Source organism: Carcharhinus amblyrhynchos, chromosome 8, assembly GCF_965287045.1.
Source record: "Carcharhinus amblyrhynchos chromosome 8, sCarAmb.v2.hapA, whole genome shotgun sequence".
Lineage (NCBI taxonomy): Eukaryota > Metazoa > Chordata > Chondrichthyes > Carcharhiniformes > Carcharhinidae > Carcharhinus > Carcharhinus amblyrhynchos.
In genome coordinates, this window is record NC_137331.1 from 125,104,848 (window position 1) to 125,123,734 (window position 18,887).

General features: G+C 46.3%; 1 protein-coding gene across 1 annotated transcript; it reads left to right on the plus strand.

Annotated features, from left to right (window-relative positions):
* The first annotated feature begins 148 nt into the window (after positions 1-148).
* LOC145346894 (uncharacterized) lies at positions 149-17,506 on the plus strand. Its single transcript, XM_080194765.1, has 3 exons — positions 149-283; positions 4,863-5,014; positions 15,823-17,506. Exon 3 carries the CDS (start codon positions 15,829-15,831, stop codon positions 17,047-17,049), a length of 1,221 nt encoding a protein of 406 aa, XP_080050891.1. The 5' UTR covers positions 149-283; positions 4,863-5,014; positions 15,823-15,828; the 3' UTR covers positions 17,050-17,506.
* Positions 17,507-18,887: the final 1,381 nt, after the last annotated feature.

Consider the following 18,887-nt stretch of genomic DNA (forward strand, 5'->3'; position numbering starts at 1 on the left):
CCGAAAACCCGGAGTGTCCGAGTGACAGACTGGAGGGAAAAACGGAGAAATAAATACATCAATCCTGGTAATCCTGAGATAGATCGGCGGTGGCGGGGCCTGTGTCCAGACACTGGGGTTAATGGGGGGCTCTGCGTCCAGACACTGGGGTTAATGGGGGGCTCTGCGTCCAGACACTGGGGTTAATGGGGGTTAATCAGCCTCGCAGGTGGAGGATGTGGTCAAGAAGGCGTATGGTGTACTGGCCTTCATTAATCGAGGGATTGAGTTTCGGAGTCAGGAGGTAAACCTGCAACTTTATAAGACCCTCATCAGACCCCACATGGAGTACTGTGCGCCTCACTACAGGAAGAATGTGGAAGCTATTGAAAGGGTACAGAGGAGATTTACAAGGATGTTGCCTGGACTGGGAGGCATGCCTTATGAAGATAGGTTGAGGGAGCTGGGTCTCTTTTCCCTGGAGAGACGAAGGTTGAGAGGCGACCTGATAGAGGTTTATAAAATGTTGAGAGGAATAGATAGGGTGGATTCTCAGAGGCTATTTTCCAGGGCTGAAATGGTCGCTATGAGAGGACACAGGTTTAAGGTGCTGGGAAGCAAGTACAGAGGAGATGTTAGGGGAAAGTTTTTCACTCAGAGGGTGGTGAGTGAGTGGAATTGGCTGCTGTTGGTGGTGGTGGAGGCGAACTCGCTGGGGTCTTTTAAAAGACTTCTGGATGAGTATATGGGACCTAATGGCATTGGGAGTTACAGATAGTTCTATGGCTTGGTAGGTATAGATGTGATCGGCGTAACTTGTGGGCCAAAGGGCCTGTTTGTGCTGTAGTGTTCTATGTTCTATGACGCGGAAAGTCTGCAGAGAGATCTGGATAGGCTGAGTGAGTGGGCGAGGATCTGGCAGATGGAGTATAACGTTAGCAAGTGTGAGGTTATCCACTTTGGTAGAAATAATAGTAGGAAGGAATATTATTTAAAGGGTGAAAAGTTGCAGCATGCTACTGTGCAGAGGGACCTGGGGGTCATTGTGCACGAATCGCAAAAACCCAGTCTGCAGGTGCAGCAGGTGATCCAAGAAGGCAGATGGGATGCTGTCCTTTATAGTGAGGGGGATAGAATATAAAAGCAGGGAGGTCTTGCTGCAACGTACAGGGTACTAGTGAGGCCGCAGCTGGAGTACTGTGTGCAGTTTTGGTCCCCTTATTTGCGAAAGGATATATTGGCCTTGGGGGGAGTACAGAGAAGGTTCACCAGGGTGATACCGGAGATGAGGAGATTAGCTTATGAGGAGAGATTAAATAGACTGGGCCTGTACTTGTTGGAGTTTAGAAGGCTGAGGGGGAATCTTATAGAGACTTACAAGATAATGAAGGGACTAGATAGGGTAGAGGTAGAGAGATTCTTTCTGCTTAGGAAGGAAACCAGAACTAGAGGGCACAGCCTCAAAATAAGGGGGGGGGTACAGTTTAAAACAGACTTGAGGAGGAACTTCTTCACTCAGAGGGTAGTGAATCTCTGGAATTCTCTGCCCATTGAAGTGGTGGAGGCTACCTCGTTGATTATGTTTAAGTCATGGGTAGATAGATTTCTGATAGACAAGGGAATTAAGGGTTATGGGGAGAAAACGGGGAAGAGGAACTGATCCACTTCAGATTAGCCATGATCTTATTGAATGGCGGGGCAGGCTCAAAGGGCTAAATGGCCTACTCCTGCTCCTATTTCTTATGTTCTTAATGGGGGAGGTTTGTGTCCAGACACTGGGGTTAATGGGGGGGATTGGTGTCCGGGCACTCGGGTTAATGGTGGGGGCGGGGTGGTTGTGTCCAGACACTGGGGTTAATATGGGGGGGTTTGTATCCAGACACTGGGGTTATGGGGGTCTGTGCCCAGACTCTGGAGTTAATGGGGGGGTCTGTGTCAAGGCACTGAGGTTAATTGAAGATCAGTGTCCAGACACTGAGACTAATGGGGGGTATTGTTCAGACACTGGGATTAATGGGAGATCGGTGTCCAGACATTGGGGTTAATGGGATGTCTGTATCCAGACACTGGGATTATTGAGAGGGGGATCTGTGTCCAGACTCTGGGGTTAAAGGTGGGGGGTTGTGTCCAGACACCGGGGTTAATGGACGGGGGGGGATTAGTCTGTGCCTAGACATTGCAGTTAGTTGTGGGGGAGGGGTTTGTATCCAGGCACTGGGGTTAATGGGGGAGGTGTCTCTGTCTGGACACTGGGGTTAATGGGGGGTGAGTTTGTGGTCCAAACACTGGGGTTAATGGGGAGATCTGTGCCCAGACACTGGGGTTAATGGGGGGGGTGGGGGTTCTGTCTGGACACTGGGGTTAATGGGGGGTGGGTTTGTGGTCCAAACAGTGGGGTTAATGGGGAGATCTGTGCCCAGACACTGGGGTTAATTGCAGGGGGGGTGGGGTTCTGTGCCTGGACACTGGGGTTAATGGGTGGGGGTCTATGTCCAGACACTGGGGTTAATGGGTGGGGGTCTGTGTCCAGACACTGGGGTTAATGGGGGGTCTGTTTCCAGACATGGGGTTAATGGGTGGGGGTCGGTGTCCAGACACTGGGGTTAATCGGTGGGGGTCTGTGTCCAGACACTGGGGTTAATGGGTGGGGGTCTGTGTCCAGACACTGGGGTTAATGGGGGGGTGTTCTGTGTCCAGACACTGGGGTTATTGGGTGGGGGTCTGTGTCCAGACACAGGGGTTAATGGGTGGGTGTCTGTGTCCAGACACTGGGGTTAATGGGGGGTCTGTTTCCAGACATGGGGTTAATGGGTGGGGGTCGGTGTCCAGACACTGGGGTTAATCGGTGGGGGTCTGTGTCCAGACACTGGGGTTAATGAGTGGGGGTCTGTTTCCAGACATGGGGTTAATGGGGGGGTGTTCTGTGTCCAGACACTGGGGTTAATGGGGGGTCTGTTTCCAGACACTGGGGTTAATGGGGGGGTGTTCTGTGTCCAGACACTGGGGTTAATGGGTGGGGGTCTGTGTCCAGACACTGGGGTTAATGAGTGGGGGTCGGTGTCCAGACACTGGGGTTAATGTGGGGGTCGGTGTCCAGACACTGGGGTTAATGGGGGGGTCTGTTTCCAGACACTGGGTTAATGGGGGAGGTGTTCTGTGTCCAGACACTGGGGTTAATCGGGGTGGGGGGGGGGGGGTCTGTGTCCAAATACTGGGGTTAATGGGGGCTCTATGTCCAGACTCTGGGGTTAATGGTGGTTCTGTGTCCAGACACTGGGGTTAATGGGGAGTCTGTGTCCAAACACTGGGGTTAATAGGAGGGTCTGTATTCAGGCATTGGGGTTAATTGGAGGGGGGGGGTGTCCACTCACTGGGGTTAATGGGGGTCTGTGTCCAGATATTGGGGTTGCTGGGAGGGGTCTGTGTCCAGGGACTGGGGTTAATGGGGGTCTGTGTCCAGACATTGGGGTTGCTAGGAGGGGTCTGTGTCCAGGGACTGGGGTTAATGGGGGTCTGTGTCCAGACATTGGGGTTACTGGGAGGGGTCTGTGTCCAGGGACTGGGGTTAATGGGAGGTCTGTGTCCAGACACTGCGATTAATGCAGGGGAGGGGGTTCTGTATCCAGACACTGGGGGTCTATGTCCAGATGCTGGGGTTAATGGGGAGGTCTGTGTGTCCAGACACTGCTGTTAATGGGAAATTTGTGCCCAGACATACTAGGTCTCTGGGGTTACTGGGGGTCTGGACTCTGATTTGGCCAATTTGTGAATTGTGGGTGTGCGGACAGGCCCCTGTTGCTGGAGACCCTGCAGCACTGAAACAGCAGTGACCTGTCCTCAGCTCCGAGAGAGAGAGAGAGGGTGCTTTTACATGGAGACCCCCATGAGGCAGCCTGATCTTAATGGTTCAGAGGGTTCAGAGAACAACAAGAACATTCCAGCTTGCCTCTGACAACAGCCTTTAAGTTGTTCAATTGGCTGCTCACTGCCAGTGGGTGGAAAGCCTGGCTTCACTCAATCTCGTCTGCAGGAAAATGCCACAGAGATGGGATGCTGCAAGATCGGTGGAGTGAATTTGTGTGTCCACACCTACTCCCAGATGGAAAAGGATAGCTTGCAGTGTCCTTGAAATAGTATCTAGGTTATGGCTGGTTTTCTCAGCATTCTTCCAGAAAATGATCTGACACTACTTTGCAGGCAGACTTGTAGATACACAGTTGCAAAACAGTTTCACTTGGGAGCAGTTATCCGTCTGTCTCAGATCACTGGTCCTCTTTACACAAGCAGTTGATCCTTTTTCAAACAAAAACAGCATTTTAAATACAGTATTCAGAAATGTTTCTTTCCAGGTGACCCTTTTATAAACAGTCCACCTAGAGTCACAGATTTCCACCTTTCTAAAAACTGGTTAATTACCTATTCTTGTAAAATTATATCTTTTGCAGGAACTGCAGCACCAAGAGTCCAGGCATTAACCCTTCAAGCAGCAGTCTCCTTTAAAAACACAACTTCTAGAATGCTCACAATCCTTAAAAGATGAATCATTTTTTGTGATCGAAATGACATTGACAGCAATGCTCTCTATGTACTGAACCACTGACAGTGCAACACTCCCTCGGGTGGGGTTGGGAGAGTGGCAGTACCTTCAGGGGTGATGTCAGGAAGCATTTCCTTACAATCTCAGAAAAGAACCCCAAAAACTTGTCCCACCTTCTCAATGTTGCAGTTCGCAAGAGCAATAAAAGATGGCAATGATTGCTGATCTAGCCAGTGACACCCACATTCCACAAATGAATAAAGAAAACCTCCTAATTCACAACTGCAAACTATAAGCCAACAGAGAATTGTTTTTGACTTTGACCTGTTGAATCTCTCCCTCTTAGGCAACAGGTTGCTTCAGTAACTGATTGACAATGATTCCAGGAATATTAACCTCATGAACAAATATACTAAGTACATATATTTCCGCTGTACGGCTGACAGTTCCAAATAACCTGTTTTGAAGATTTTTGCATTACAGATACAGGCTTCTCTTGTGAGTATTGGTGATTTAATTTTTATTGTAGCATGGATTAGCTAAAGTTTGTTCATTTGTAGCTTACGTAAACAGAATCAAACTATCATTTTACATGGGTTTAATAAGGAGACATACATTAAATTGGACTGGGTTTCCTTATTTCTTTATCCTTCTTAAATAAAATCCAATACTTAGCATACATGCTTCTTTAGAAAGAAAGATATATATAACACCTTTCAGTTCCTCAGGTCAATCAAATGAAATATGTTCCTCTTCAAAATAATGCCATGAGCACAGTTACGATGTGACTGATAATTTCAACCATGCTCAAATGCTATTAATCTTCAATTAAAACCCTCACTTTACCATTCCTCCTGAGTGTTTAAATTACTTTTTGCAATTGTATCTGCCAAACCAAAAGGATCAACCTTTCTGATTGTGTTTGAGATCTGTGACATTATTGTAATTTTACAAATAGTTGATGAGTTTGAAATGTTGTGCACATGTAGTGACTGCATAGTGTGGATGTTGTGTGCATGTAAGTATATGTAGAGTATGTGAAGACAGAGTGTGGATACAGTGTGGATGTAGTGTGGACACGATGGAATTTTCCATTCTGGGCAGAGTGCTGGCTGTGTAGCTCACAGGCTGGACAGCCAGTTTTCTCTCCAGATAATCCAGCGCTTTGTGCAGAAAAATCCAGAGTGTGTCCACGCTGGCAGAGTGGGTGTTCCGGATGGGAAGGTTGATCTCCTTTCTGAGAACTAACACACAAATGGTGTTAGCAATTCTTGAGAGTATGAAAATAGATAAGTCCCCTGGGCCAGATGGGATTTACCCTAGGATTCACTGGGAGGCGAGGGAGGAGATTGCAGAGCCTTTGGCTTTGATCTTCATGTCGTCATTGGCTACAGGTATAGTTCCGGAAGGCTGGAGGATAGCAAATGTTGTCCCCTTGCTCAAGAAGGGGAGTAGAGACCATTCTGGGAATTATAGAACAGTGAGCCTTACTTCTGTTGTCAGCAAAGTTTTGGAAAGAATTATAAGGGATAGGATTTATAATCATCTAGAGAGAAATAAATTGATTAGGGATAGTCAGCATGGTTTTGTGAAGGGTAGGTCATGCCTCACAAACCTTATCGAATTTTTTGAAAAGGTGACCAAAGAGGTGGATAAGGGTAAGGCAGTTGACGTGGTGTATATGGATTTTAGCAAAGCATTTGATAAGGTTCCCCATGGTAGGCTACTGCAGAAAATGCAGATGCATGGGATTGAGGGTGATTTAGCAGTTTGGATCAGGAATTGGCTAGCTGATAGGAGACAGAGGGTGGTGATTGATGGGAAATATTCAACCTGGAGTTCAGGTACAAGTGGTGTACCTCAAGGATCTGTTTTGGGGCCACTGCTGTTTGTCATTTTTATAAATGACCTAGATGAGGGTGTAGAAGGATGGATTAGTAAATTTGCTGACAACACCAAAGTCGGAGGAGTTGTAATCAGTGAGGATGGATGTTACAGTTTGCAGAGGAACATAAATAAGCTGCAGAGCTGGGCTGAGAGGTGGCAAATGGAGTTTAATGCAGAAAAGTGTGAGGTGATTCACTTTGGTAAGAGTAACAGGAGTACAGAATATAGGGCTAATGGAAGGACTCTTAGTAGTGTCGACGAGCAGAGAGATCTCGGGGTACATGTCCATAGATCCCTGAAAGTTGGCACCCAGGTTGATAAGGTTGTTAAGAAGGCGTATGGTGTGTTAGCTTTTATTGGTAGAGGGATTGAATTTCAGAGCCGTGAGGTCATGTTGCAACTGTACAAAACTCCGGTGCGGCCGCACTTGGAGTATTGCGTACAGTTCTGGTCGCCGCATTATAAGAAGGATGTGGAGGCATTGGAAAGGGTGCAGAGGAGGTTTACCAGGATGTTGCCTGGTATGGTGGGAAGGTCTTATGAGGAAAGACTGAGGGACTTGAGGTTGTTTTCGTTAGAAAGAAGAAGGTTAAGAGGTGACCTAATTGAGGCATACAAGATGATCAGACAGTTAGATAGGGTGGACAGTGAGAGCCTTTTTCCTCGGCTAACATGAGGGGACATAGTTTTAAATTAAGGGGTGGTAACTATAGGACGGATGTCAGAGGTAGGTTCTTTACTCAGAGGGTAGTAAGGTCATGGAATGCCCTGCCTGCAGCAATTGTGAACTCGCCAACTTTAAGGGCGTTCAAATGGTCAGTGGATAGGCATATGGATAACATTGGAATAGTTCAGGTTAGAGGGTCATTAGATTGGTTCCACTGGTTGGCGCAACATCGAGGGCCAAAGGGCCTGTACTGCGCTGTAATGTTTTATGTTTCTATGTTCTAAATCACTCAAAGAGAAGTACCTCCCTTCATAATCTGTTAAAAAGTGTGTGAAAAGTAGTAATATTTGCACTTCAGCAACTTATAGTGGTTAAATCAATGTAACTATCTGAAACTCTCTCTGGAAAAAAAAAATCAACAAGCCTTTACTTATGAGCAGCACGATGGCACAGTGATTAGCACTGTTGCCTCAGGGACCTGGGTTTAATTCCAGCCGTGAGCCACTGTTCGTGTGGAGTTTGCATATTCTCCCCATGTCTACATGGGTTTCCTCCAGGTGCTCTGGTTTCCTCCCACAATGCAAAGATGTGCGGGTTAAGTTGATTGGCCATGCTAAATTGCCCCTTAGTTTCAGAGGGATTAGCAGGGTAAATATAAGCGGTTACAGGAACATGTGCGGTACAGACTCGATGGGCCAAATGGCCTTTCTGCACTGTAGGGATTCTATGATTCTATGATTTATCTAACTAACAGTGAACAGGTTAACTAAACTATTAACAAACCAAAGAAAACACAATGCTGTTTAGATAATTACAATTCACACTTATTAACCAAAAAAAATAGAATTTCTAGTCACTGTCAAAATGTGTATGAGGAGAGATTGACGAGGTTAGGATTGTTTTCGCTGGAGTTCAGATGAATGAGGGGGGCATCTCACAGAAACTTATAAAATTCTATCAAGTCTAGATAGGGTAGATGCAGGGAGGATGTTCCCGACGGACAGGGAATCCAGAACCAGGGGTCACCGTCTGAGGATTCAGGGTAGGCAATTTAGATGGAGGTGAGGAGACATTTCTTCACCCAAACAGTGGTGACCATAGAACCACAGAACATTACAGCACAGAAACAGGCCTTTTGGCCCTTCTTGTCTGTGCCGAACCATTTTTCTGCCTAGTCCCACTGACCTGCACTTGGACCATATCCTTAGTTAGAAACCGGAAGTCGTCACTAGGACGCTTACCGGTAGTTGTAGTTTTTTTTTTCGGGTTTAAAAGCACCTACCTCCGTGTCTCGGCCTCATTGTTCCTGTGGAGCAGAGTCGAGAGGCAGCGATTTTTGGGCGTGCGAGGAGGCAAAAACAAGGTATATTTTTCTGTTTATTCCGTTTAACTTTTTATTTTTAGTGCTAAGTCGCGAGTTTCGGCGGTTTTTTTTAAATTAGTTAGAAACCGGAAGTCGTCACTAGGACGCTTACCGGTAGTTGTAGTTTTTTTTTCTCGTGCCCCTAACACTATAAATTAGTGCAGAGAGGATTCCCGATTCTCTACACTGGTAGAGAATCCCACCCTTCCACCTCCTCTAACCTAATTATAAGTGTGAGGGAAGTTTTTTTTTTATATTTTTACTTTTCTGCTGGTAATTGATTCAGGGATGGCAGTTCAGGCTGTAAGCTGCATCTCCTGTGGGATGTATGTAGTGAGGGACTCCCACAGTGTTTCAGGTGATTTTACTTGTGGGAAGTGTGTTAGATTGCAGTTTCTGGAGGAGCGTGTAAAGGAGCTGGAAGGGGAATTAGAGGAGCTCCGTATAATTCGGGAAGTGGAGCAGGACATAGAAAGGAGTTATAAGGAGATAGTCACTCCTAGGAATAAGTCTTGGGTCACTGCCAGGAAGAGGGGCAAAAAGCAGTTGGGGGGACAATCCCCTGGGGCTGTTCCCCTCCAAAATAGGTTTTCGGTCCTGGAGGCTACAGTTGAGGAGAAATCAACTGGGGATAGCCAAAGGGAGCAGGTCTCTGGGGGTGAGCCTATTGGCAAGCCTCAGGTGGTTAGGGGTAAGAGATTGGGCCTCGTGATTGGGGACTCCACAGTTATGGGGACGGATAGGAGAGTTGGAGGTAAGGGTAGGGACTCTGGGCTGGTGTGTTGCCTACCAGGGGCTGGGGTCCAGGATGTATCGGACAGAGTATTCAGGACTCTTAGGGGAGAGGGAGATCAACCCCAAGTTATAGTTCATGTGGGGACACATGACATAGGGAGATTAAGGGAAGGGGATATTAAGCAAAGATTTATGGAGTTGGGGTGGAAACTAAAGGCGAAGTCAGAAAGAGTAGTTATATCTGGACTCTTGCCTGTGCCACGGGATAGTTTAGAGAGGAATAGGGAGAGGGAAAGTTTGAACTCGTGGCTGAGGGGATGGTGCAGGAGGGAGGGGTTCAGGTACTTGAGCAATTGGGGCTCATTCTGGGGAAGGTGGGACCTCTATAAGAGGGATGGTCTACACCTGAACCAGAGGGGAATCAATATCCTGGGGGGTAAATTTGCAAAAGCGATGCAGGAAGGTTTAAACTGATTTCGAGGGGGGGAGGGATAGTGAGGAAAGGGGGTGAAAGTGAGGGGGGCATAGTTGGGGAATGCAAGGCACGGCATAGTGGGGGTGGGGCGGAGCAGGGTTTGAAATGCGTGTACTTTAATGCGAGGAGTATTCGCAATAAAGTGGATGAACTTGCAGCGTGGATCAGTACCTGGGACTTTGATGTTGTGGCCATTTCTGAGACATGGATAGAGCAGGGTCAGGAATGGATGTTGCAGGTTCCGGGGTACAAATGCTTTAGTCGGAGTAGAGAAGAAGGTAGAAGGGGGGGTGGGGTAGCATTGCTAGTCAAGGACTGTACATAAGAACATAAGAACATAAGAAATAGGAGCAGGAGTAGGCCATCTGGCCCTTCGAGCCTGCCCCGCCATTCAATAAGATCATGGCTGATCTGTCGTGGCTCAGTTCCACTTTCCCGCCCTCTCCCCATAACCCTTAATCCCCTCTCTTATCAAAAACTCATCAACCCGCTTCTTAAAAATATTTAGCGAGGCAGCCTCCACCACTTCAACGGGCAGAGAATTCCAGAGATTCACCACCCTTTGAGTGAAGAAGTTCCTCCTCAACTCCGTTCTGAACTGCCCCCCCTTTATCTTGAGGCTGTGCCCCCTAGTCCTACTGTCTTTTTTGAGCGGGAAGAGTCTTTCCACCTCTATCCTATCCATCCCATTCATCATCTTATACGTCTCAATGAGATCTCCCCTCATTCTTCTAAACTCACAGTGTCGGAGAGAAAGTTTGATGAGGACTTGTCAGTTGAGGTAGTATGGGCGGAGATTAGAAATAGGAGAGGAGAGGTCACCCTGTTGGGAGTCTTTTATAGACCTCCTAAAAGTTCTAGAGAGGTTGAGGAAAGGATTGCGGAGACAATCCTGGTTAGGAGTGAAAGTAATAGGGTAATTGTTATGGGGGACTTTAACTTTACGAATATTGATTGGAGTTGCTATAGTTCTAGCTCGCTAGAGGGGTCAGTGTTTGTACAAAGCGTGCAGGAAGGTTTTTTGTCTCAGTATGTAGACAGGCCAACTAGAGGTGAGGCTATATTGGATTTGGTGCTGGGAAATGAGCCAGACCAGGTGCTAGACTTGGAAGTTGGTGTGCATTTTGGTGATAGTGACCACAATTCGGTTACGTTCACCTTAGTGATGGGAAGAGATAGGCATGAACCTCGGGTCAGCAATTTTAGCTGGGGTAAGGGCGATTATGAGGCTATCAGGAGTGAATTAGGAAGCATGGATTGGATTAGGGGATTACAGGGACTGGGAACGTCTGAAATGTGGAGTTTTTTCAAGGAGCAGCTACTGCGAGTCCTTGATAGGTATGTCCCTGTCAGGCATGGTGGATTTGGTAGATCTAGGGAACCGTGGTGCACTAAAAGAGTTGAGTCGATGGTTAAAAAGAAAAAGGAGGCTTATGTTCGGATGAGATTGGAGGGCTCAGATAGTGCACTAGAAAGCTTTAGATTGGCTAGGAGGGAGTTGAAGAGTGAGTTGAGAAGGGCTAAAAGAGGACATGAGAAGACTTTGGCTGATAGGATTAAGGAGAATCCTAAGGCGTTCTATAGGTATGTCAAGAACAGAAGGTTGGTCAGGGCAAGATTAGGGCCAGTTACAGACAGCAGGGGGAAGTTGTGTGTGGAACCGGAGGAGATTGGAGAAGTATTGAACCAATATTTCTCTTCGGTGTTCACGCAGGGGGACATGAATATAGCTGAGGAGGACATTGGGTTGCAGGGGTGTAAAATAGACAGTATTACGGTTGATAAAGGGGATGTGCTGGAAATTCTTGAGGGGCTGAAAATAGATAAGTCCCCTGGTCCGGATGGGATCTACCCTAGGATTCTCTGGGAGGCTAGAGAGGTGATTGCAGAGCCTCTGGCTCAGATCTTCAGGTCGTCATTGGTCTCTGGTGTAGTCCCGGAGGATTGGAGGATAGCGAATGTTGTCCCATTGTTTAAGAAGGGGAACAGAGACTTTGCCGGGAATTATAGACCGGTGAGTCTTACTTCTGTTGTGGGCAAGGTTTTAGAAAAAATTATTAGGGATAGGATTTATAGTTATTTGGAGTGTAATGAATTGATTAGAAATAGTCAGCATGGTTTTGTAGCGGGTAGGTCGTGCCTTACTAACCTTATTGAGTTTTTTGAGAAGGTGACCAAAGAGGTGGATGGGGGCAAGGCAGTTGACGTGGTATACATGGATTTTAGTAAGGCGTTCGATAAGGTTCACCATGGTAGGCTTCTGCAGAAAATGCAGATGTATGGGATTGTGGGTAATCTAGGAAGTTGGATCAGGAATTGGCTATCAGATAGGAGACAGAGGGTGGTGGTGGATGGTAAATATTCATCATGGAGTACAGTTACGAGTGGTGTGCCTCAGGGATCTGTTTTGGGGCCACTGTTGTTTGTAATTTTTATTAATGATCTGGATGAGGGTATAGTTGGGTGGATTAGTAAATTTGCTGATGACACCAAAATTGGAGGTGTGGTAGATTGTGAGGAAGGGTGTCATAGTCTGCAGGGAGACTTAGATAGGTTGCAGAGCTGGGCCGAGAGGTGGCGGATGGAATTTAATGCAGAGAAGTGTGAGGTAATTCACTTTGGTAGGAGCAACAGATGTGTCGAGTATAGGGCTAACGGGAGGACTTTGAATAGTGTGGATGAACAGAGGGATCTAGGTGTGTGTGTACATAGATCCCTGAAAGTTGGGAATCAAGTAGATAAGGTTGTTAAGAAGGCGTACGGTGTCTTGGCGTTTATTGGTAGGGGGATTGAATTTAGGAGTCGCAGTGTAATGTTGCAACTGTACACTACTCTAGTGCGGCCGCACTTGGAGTACTGTGTGCAGTTCTGGTCCCCGCATTACAAGAAGGATGTGGAGGCGTTGGAGAGGGTGCAGAGGAGGTTTACTAGGATGTTGCCTGGTATGGTGGGGAGGTCCTATGAGGAGAGACTGAGGGATTTAGGGTTGTTTTCGTTGGAAAGAAGGCGGCTAAGAGGGGATCTTATTGAAACATATAAGATGATTAGAGGTTTAGATAGGGTGGATAGTGATAGCCTTTTTCCTCGGATGGAGAAAGCTAGCACGAGGGGGCATGGCTTTAAATTAAGGGGGGGTAGCTACAGGACGGATGTCAGGGGTAGGTTCTTTACCCAGCGGGTGGTGAGGGATTGGAATGCCCTGCCTGCTGCAGTTGTAAATGCGTCTAGTTTGGGGGCGTTTAAGAGATCTCTGGATAGGTTTATGGACGAAAAGGGATTGGTATAGGCTAGTGGGTCATTGTTTTTGTAACTGGTCGGCGCAACATCGTGGGCCGAAGGGCCTGTTCTGCGCTGTAATGTTCTATGTTCTATGTTCCCACACCCTTCTCATCCATGTACCTGTCCAAGTTTTTCTTAAATGTTAAAAGTGAGCCTTCATTCACCACTTCATCACTGGCAGCTCATTCCACACTTCCACCACTCTCTGCGTGAAGAAGCCCCCCCTAATATTTCCTTTATACTTTTCCCCCTTCACCCTTAACCCATGCCCTCTGGTTTTTTTTCTCCCCTAGCCTCAGTGGAAAAAGCCTGCTTGCTCTATCTATACCCATCATAATTTTATATACCTCTATCAAATCTCCCCTCATTCTTCTATGCTCCAGGGAATAAAGTCCTAACCTATTCAACCTTTCTCTGTAACTCAGTTTCTCAACATAAGAACATAAGAAATAGGAGCAGGAGTAGGCCAACTAGCCCTTCGAGCCTGCCCCGCCATTCAATAAGATCATGGCTGATCTGTCGTGGCTCAGTTCCACATTCCCGCCCTCTCCCCATAACCCTTAATCCCCTCTCTCATCAAAAACGCATCAACCCGCGTCTTAAAAATATTTAGCGAGGTAGCCTCCACCACTTCAATGGGCAGAGAATTCCAGAGATTCACCACCCTTTGAGTGAAGAAGTTCCTCCTCAACTCTGTTCTAAACCGCCCCCCCTTTAGCTTGAGGCTGTGCCCCCTAGTCCTACTATCCTTTCTGAGCGGGAAGAGTGTCTCCACCTCTATCCTATCCATCCCATTCATCATCTTATACGTCTCAATGAGATAAGTCCCAGCAACATCCTTGTAAACCTTCTCTGCACTCTTTCAACCTTATTAATATCCTTCCTGGAACTAGGTGACCAAAACTGCACACAATACTCTAAATTCGGCCTCACCAATGTCTTATACAACCTCACCATAACATTCCAACTCTTATCCTCAGTACTTTGATTTATAAAGGCCAAGGTTACAAAAGCACTCTTTACAACCCTATCGACCTGTGATGCCACTTTTAGGGAGTTATATATCTGTGGAATTCATTACCACAGGAAGTAGTTGATGCCAAAACATTGAATGCATTCAAGAGGTGGTTGGATATAGCACTTGGAGCAAATGGGGTGAAATGTTATGAGGAAAACCAGGATTAGGCTCTTGAATTTGAGGATCACCCATGATTTTAACGAATGGCGGAATAGGCACAAAGGGCCAAATGACCTCCTCCTGCTCCTATCTTCTATGTGTCTATAACCAAATGTTATCTTCTGGAATTTTCTGTCTTTTTTCTCTTCTGTTTTCACTATCTTCTGTTGGTTCCTTTGCAATTGAGATGAGGCTTTCTTTTAAGCCATTAATGTGGCTGTTATGCTGGCACAGAGCAGTTACTGTATGTGTCTCTCTCTCAAGCTGTGATCTATGACAGTTGCTGGCAGACAGAGGCAGTGGCTGTCTGGCTCTCTGGAGCTGGTTCTTATATCCCCGACATACCAAAATACCCAAAATAGGATTGGTTCACACGTTACCAAAACATCAAATTCAAATCTGATAGGCTGCTGCTATTTAAATGCCTATTTTAAACTGATTGGTTAAAATTCAAAAACAACCTATTGTCTTGGCAACACTACTGCCCAGCCTTGTGACACAATGTTTCACTCTGTGCTCTCTATGTACTGCAGTTGCACCCACATCGCTTTCAACTCTCCAAGCATAGCAAAAAACTACTTTTATTTAAACAGACCATGCAATTTTACAACTGTTATCATTTTACAAGTTTTTAAAATAATTTTACAAACATCGACTTCACAACAAACGCTGGAGGCGTGAGTGGGGCCAGCAAAAAGTGGCAGCCAGGAATCTTGCACCCCAATCTCTGAGAAAAACAAAGGAAGTCCTCCCCTCACCCACATATACACACAGACATGAGGATGTGCCCTGCCTTGCCCACAAGCACAAGGAGAACTCCCAGAGGCACTGTGCCTGACACTGTGGCCCTTCCCCCAGCACTACTCAGGGCAATGTCAGGAGGAAGTGCCAGGCTAATTCTCAAGTGTGTTGCTCTCCTCACAGGTGCTATACTTACCTACCGCCCCCCCACCCTGCCATGTTCCTTCATCTGGATCCCAATTTTGAAAATCAGTTGTAGAAGTGTGGGGAGAGTAGGGCAATACAGCAGGGAAACTTGGGTATCGTGTGTGCACAGTGTGTACGCAGTGTTGCATAGTGTGTATGCAGTGTGGGCACAATGTGGCATAGTGTGTATACAGCGTAACATTGTGTGTACACAGTATGTAGACGGTGTGGGCAGGGTGCGTACACAGTGAGAGCACAGTCTGTTTACAGTGTGGACATAGTGAGAATGTACTTTGTTATCCTACACCCACTGCAGAAGTGGAAACGGCACTAAAACATTGTAGGCCTGGTTGTGATCCATACTCCCATGAGTGTGGTTTCCTGTTGGGAATACTGTAAAGTAGAATCATCTCTTTAGTGTAGCTTGTAAATGTGAAACCTGCACACATTGGGTAGATCTCCCAATTTCATGGCCTAATGTTTATGGGAGCTTGCTGTGCACCAACTGGCTGCCATATTTTGGATATATGAGAAGTACTTCATTAGCTGTAAAGCTTTTTGGAACATTCTGAGGTTGTGTAAAACTGCTAAAGAAATTAAAGTTTCTGTTTGTTTTACTTACTAAAGGCGATGATCAGTGTAAGGTTTTCTCAGCAATGTTGTAATTTGCAGCTGTGCAGCCACATGGCGAACAAGTGGTACAAGGTGAAACCAGATAAAACGGCAGCATTTGTCTTGAAGACACTGCTCTCTGAAAGCTGTGTGTGCAATAACAAAGCTTTGCCTCTCTGTGTAGGCCCCCATGGAGAAGGCCATACAGCTCCTGATCATTCTGCTTGGGACAAGGGTCAGCTCCGCCTGTCCAGAAAAATGTTATTGTTACTCAAAACTGGTTGACTGTCACGGCATCGCTCTGCAGAATATTCCACCTGGCATCAGTCCTGGAACGGAGACGTTATTCTTGAACAGGAATTCTCTGATTAGAATCCCTCCAAACACTTTTGGAAATTTACAAAACCTGAGCTATCTTGGTTTATCAAACAATCGCCTCTGCCTTCAAAACTACACATTTGAACCTCTGCTAAAATTGCAGGCTTTAGACCTGTCTGCAAACCACTTATTGGAGATCCAGGAAACTCTATTTGGAAACCTTTCAAATCTCACCTGGTTAAACTTGGCCAATAACAATCTACAAAGATTTCCCCCAATGACATCACTTGCCAAACTGACCTACTTGGATCTATCCAACAATGAGATCACAGTGCTCCAAGAAACCTTCAAACATCTGCCCCAGCTGGAAACACTATTTCTCAATAATAATCGACTAACCACTCTCCCAGAAACAGGCTTTGGCCAATTATATCTCCTTGGAGTTCTTGATTTGTCAAACAATGATTTAAGCTACCTACCTTCCCATTTCTTCAACAGGCATCGCAAGCTGACTGACTTGCGTCTAGACCACAACAGGTTCAAAAAGCTGACAGCTACTTTATTTTCCCATCTGAACAATCTACAGTATCTAACCATCTCTGGAAACAGCATCACTAATTTTCCTCCAAAGCTCTTTGGTGACTTAACCAAACTATTAAAACTCGACTTTTCCAACAATTCATTAACCTTTCTACCCAAGGATTTCCTTTCCAGTTTGGAAGAGTTACAGGTGTTGAAACTTTCTGATAATTTCATTGACAAATTGGCAGCAGACATGTTCAAATATAATCCAAAGCTACTGTACCTGCATTTAGACAGCAATAACTTCAGCACCCTTCCAGTCTTTGAAGGACTGTCACAGTTAGAAGAGTTGACCCTGTCATTTAACAGGCTGGTTGGATTTCCAAAAGGATTTGCTGACAATCTTGTCAAACTAGAATGCCTCAAAGTTACTGACAATCTCATCAGGCAATGGGACGTCGAAGGTTTTCAGAACAATTCATCTGTGCTCTTAAGGAACAATCCAATCTGCAAGGGCAAAGCAGCACAAGTACAATCCGCAAACATCGACTGTACAAAGACGCAATGTTAATCGGCTTGAAGTCCAGTTTAAAAAAAAATTCTCCTGTCAGCTATAGGTGGAAACGATATTAGCAGAATTAGCATTGGTCATTTGGTAACACAGAAATTCAATTATGCTGCAAATAGTGGGCTGCTGTCGAAAGCCTTTTCAAACATTTAATCCGTTGCAATGTCACTATGCAGTGTTTACACAAGCTTCATTTCCCACCAACAGCATGTTACTGTCAGTCCAAAAAGTTGCCCTGCCAACCTTACAAGTGAGCATCACTGTGTATGAATCAATGTTGGTGCAATGCCTTGTGCATAGGCCGCACATCCCAGAGATTGCCATGGCAACATCATGGCCAGTCAGAATCAACTTGCCGACCAATCAGCACCCTTTTCTTCTGCACTACAACTTGTGAGTATTTGAAATTTGGTATTCCTGTATGTGTCCTGATGAGTACAAATAAAAAGTTTCAACAGTGTGTCTCTTTTCAGTAATATTTACCATTAGAAAGAAGCAAAGGGTTGTGGCCATTTAAAAACATTGCATTATTTCAATAGATGCCACGATTTTGAGTTCCAAGTTTCATTCTGTTATGCATACCAACAGCAGTCATATACCATGAGCGAATTAAAATTGGAACTTGTGTAATTACAAGAAAGAAACACTTGTGTTGATATAGCGCCACTTACAACCTCACTCCCTCAGTACTGACCCTCTGACAGTGCGGCACTCCCTCATCACTGACCCTCTGACAGTGCGGCACTCCCTCAGTACTGACCCTCTGACAGTGTGGCACTCCCTCAGCACTGACTGTCTGACAGAGCGGCGCTCCCTCAGCACTGACTGTCTGACAGTGCGGCACTCCCTCAGTACTGACCCTCTGACAGTGCGGCACACCCTCAGCACTGACCCTCTGACAGTGCGGCACACCCTCAGCACTGACCCTCTGACAGTGCGGCACTCCCTCAGCACTGACCCTCTGACAGTGCGGCACTCCCTCAGCACTGACCCTCTGACAGTGCGGCACACCCTCAGCACTGACCCTCTGACAGTGCGGCACTCCCTCAGCACTGACCGTCTGACAGTGTGGCGCTCCCTCAGCACTGACCCTCTGACAGTGTGGCACACCCTCAGTACTGACCCTCTGACAGTGTGGCACACCCTCAGTACTGACCCTCTGACAGTGTGGCACACCCTCAGTACTACAGGAGGAGTGTCAGCCTGAATGTTGAAGGGGAGGAAGGCTCAGCAAACTGATAGTGAACACTCCTCCCAGACACAATGTTTATCTTGTGTTCCAGCTACATCCTTCCTCCCTGAGGAACATGTTGCTGGTTGGAGTAGACCCAGGACAGCAGTATGAGACGAGTGAAGTGGCTCTCTAACCTATGTCACCAGTGTATGGCTTGGAGGTGTCAAAGACTGGACCTCCTGGTGAGGAGAATCTCACACAGCTTAGCTGATACTGGACAGTTCTCTTAATTGATGATTCTCTGTGACATAGTTAGTGCCAGTTCTCAGACTTACACCTAATCCATTTCCAAGAGGCTCCATTCATCATCATCATCAACAACAACAACTTGGATTTATATAGTATCCTTAGTGTAGTAAAATTCCCCAATATTTCGTTATCGAATGTGACACAGCCTCATATTGGGGCAGGTGGTCTAAAGCTTAGACTAAACGATAGGTTTTAAGGAGGGTCTAAAATCATAGAAAAGTTGTGAAACAGAAAGAGGCCATTCAGTCAACCCTGCCAGCAGCAGCTTTGAAAAACGAGTTGCCCACTCAATTCTCACTTTCCACCACCTGCTCCATACTCCTGCACGTTCCAGAACTTCAGATACAGATCGGGGACC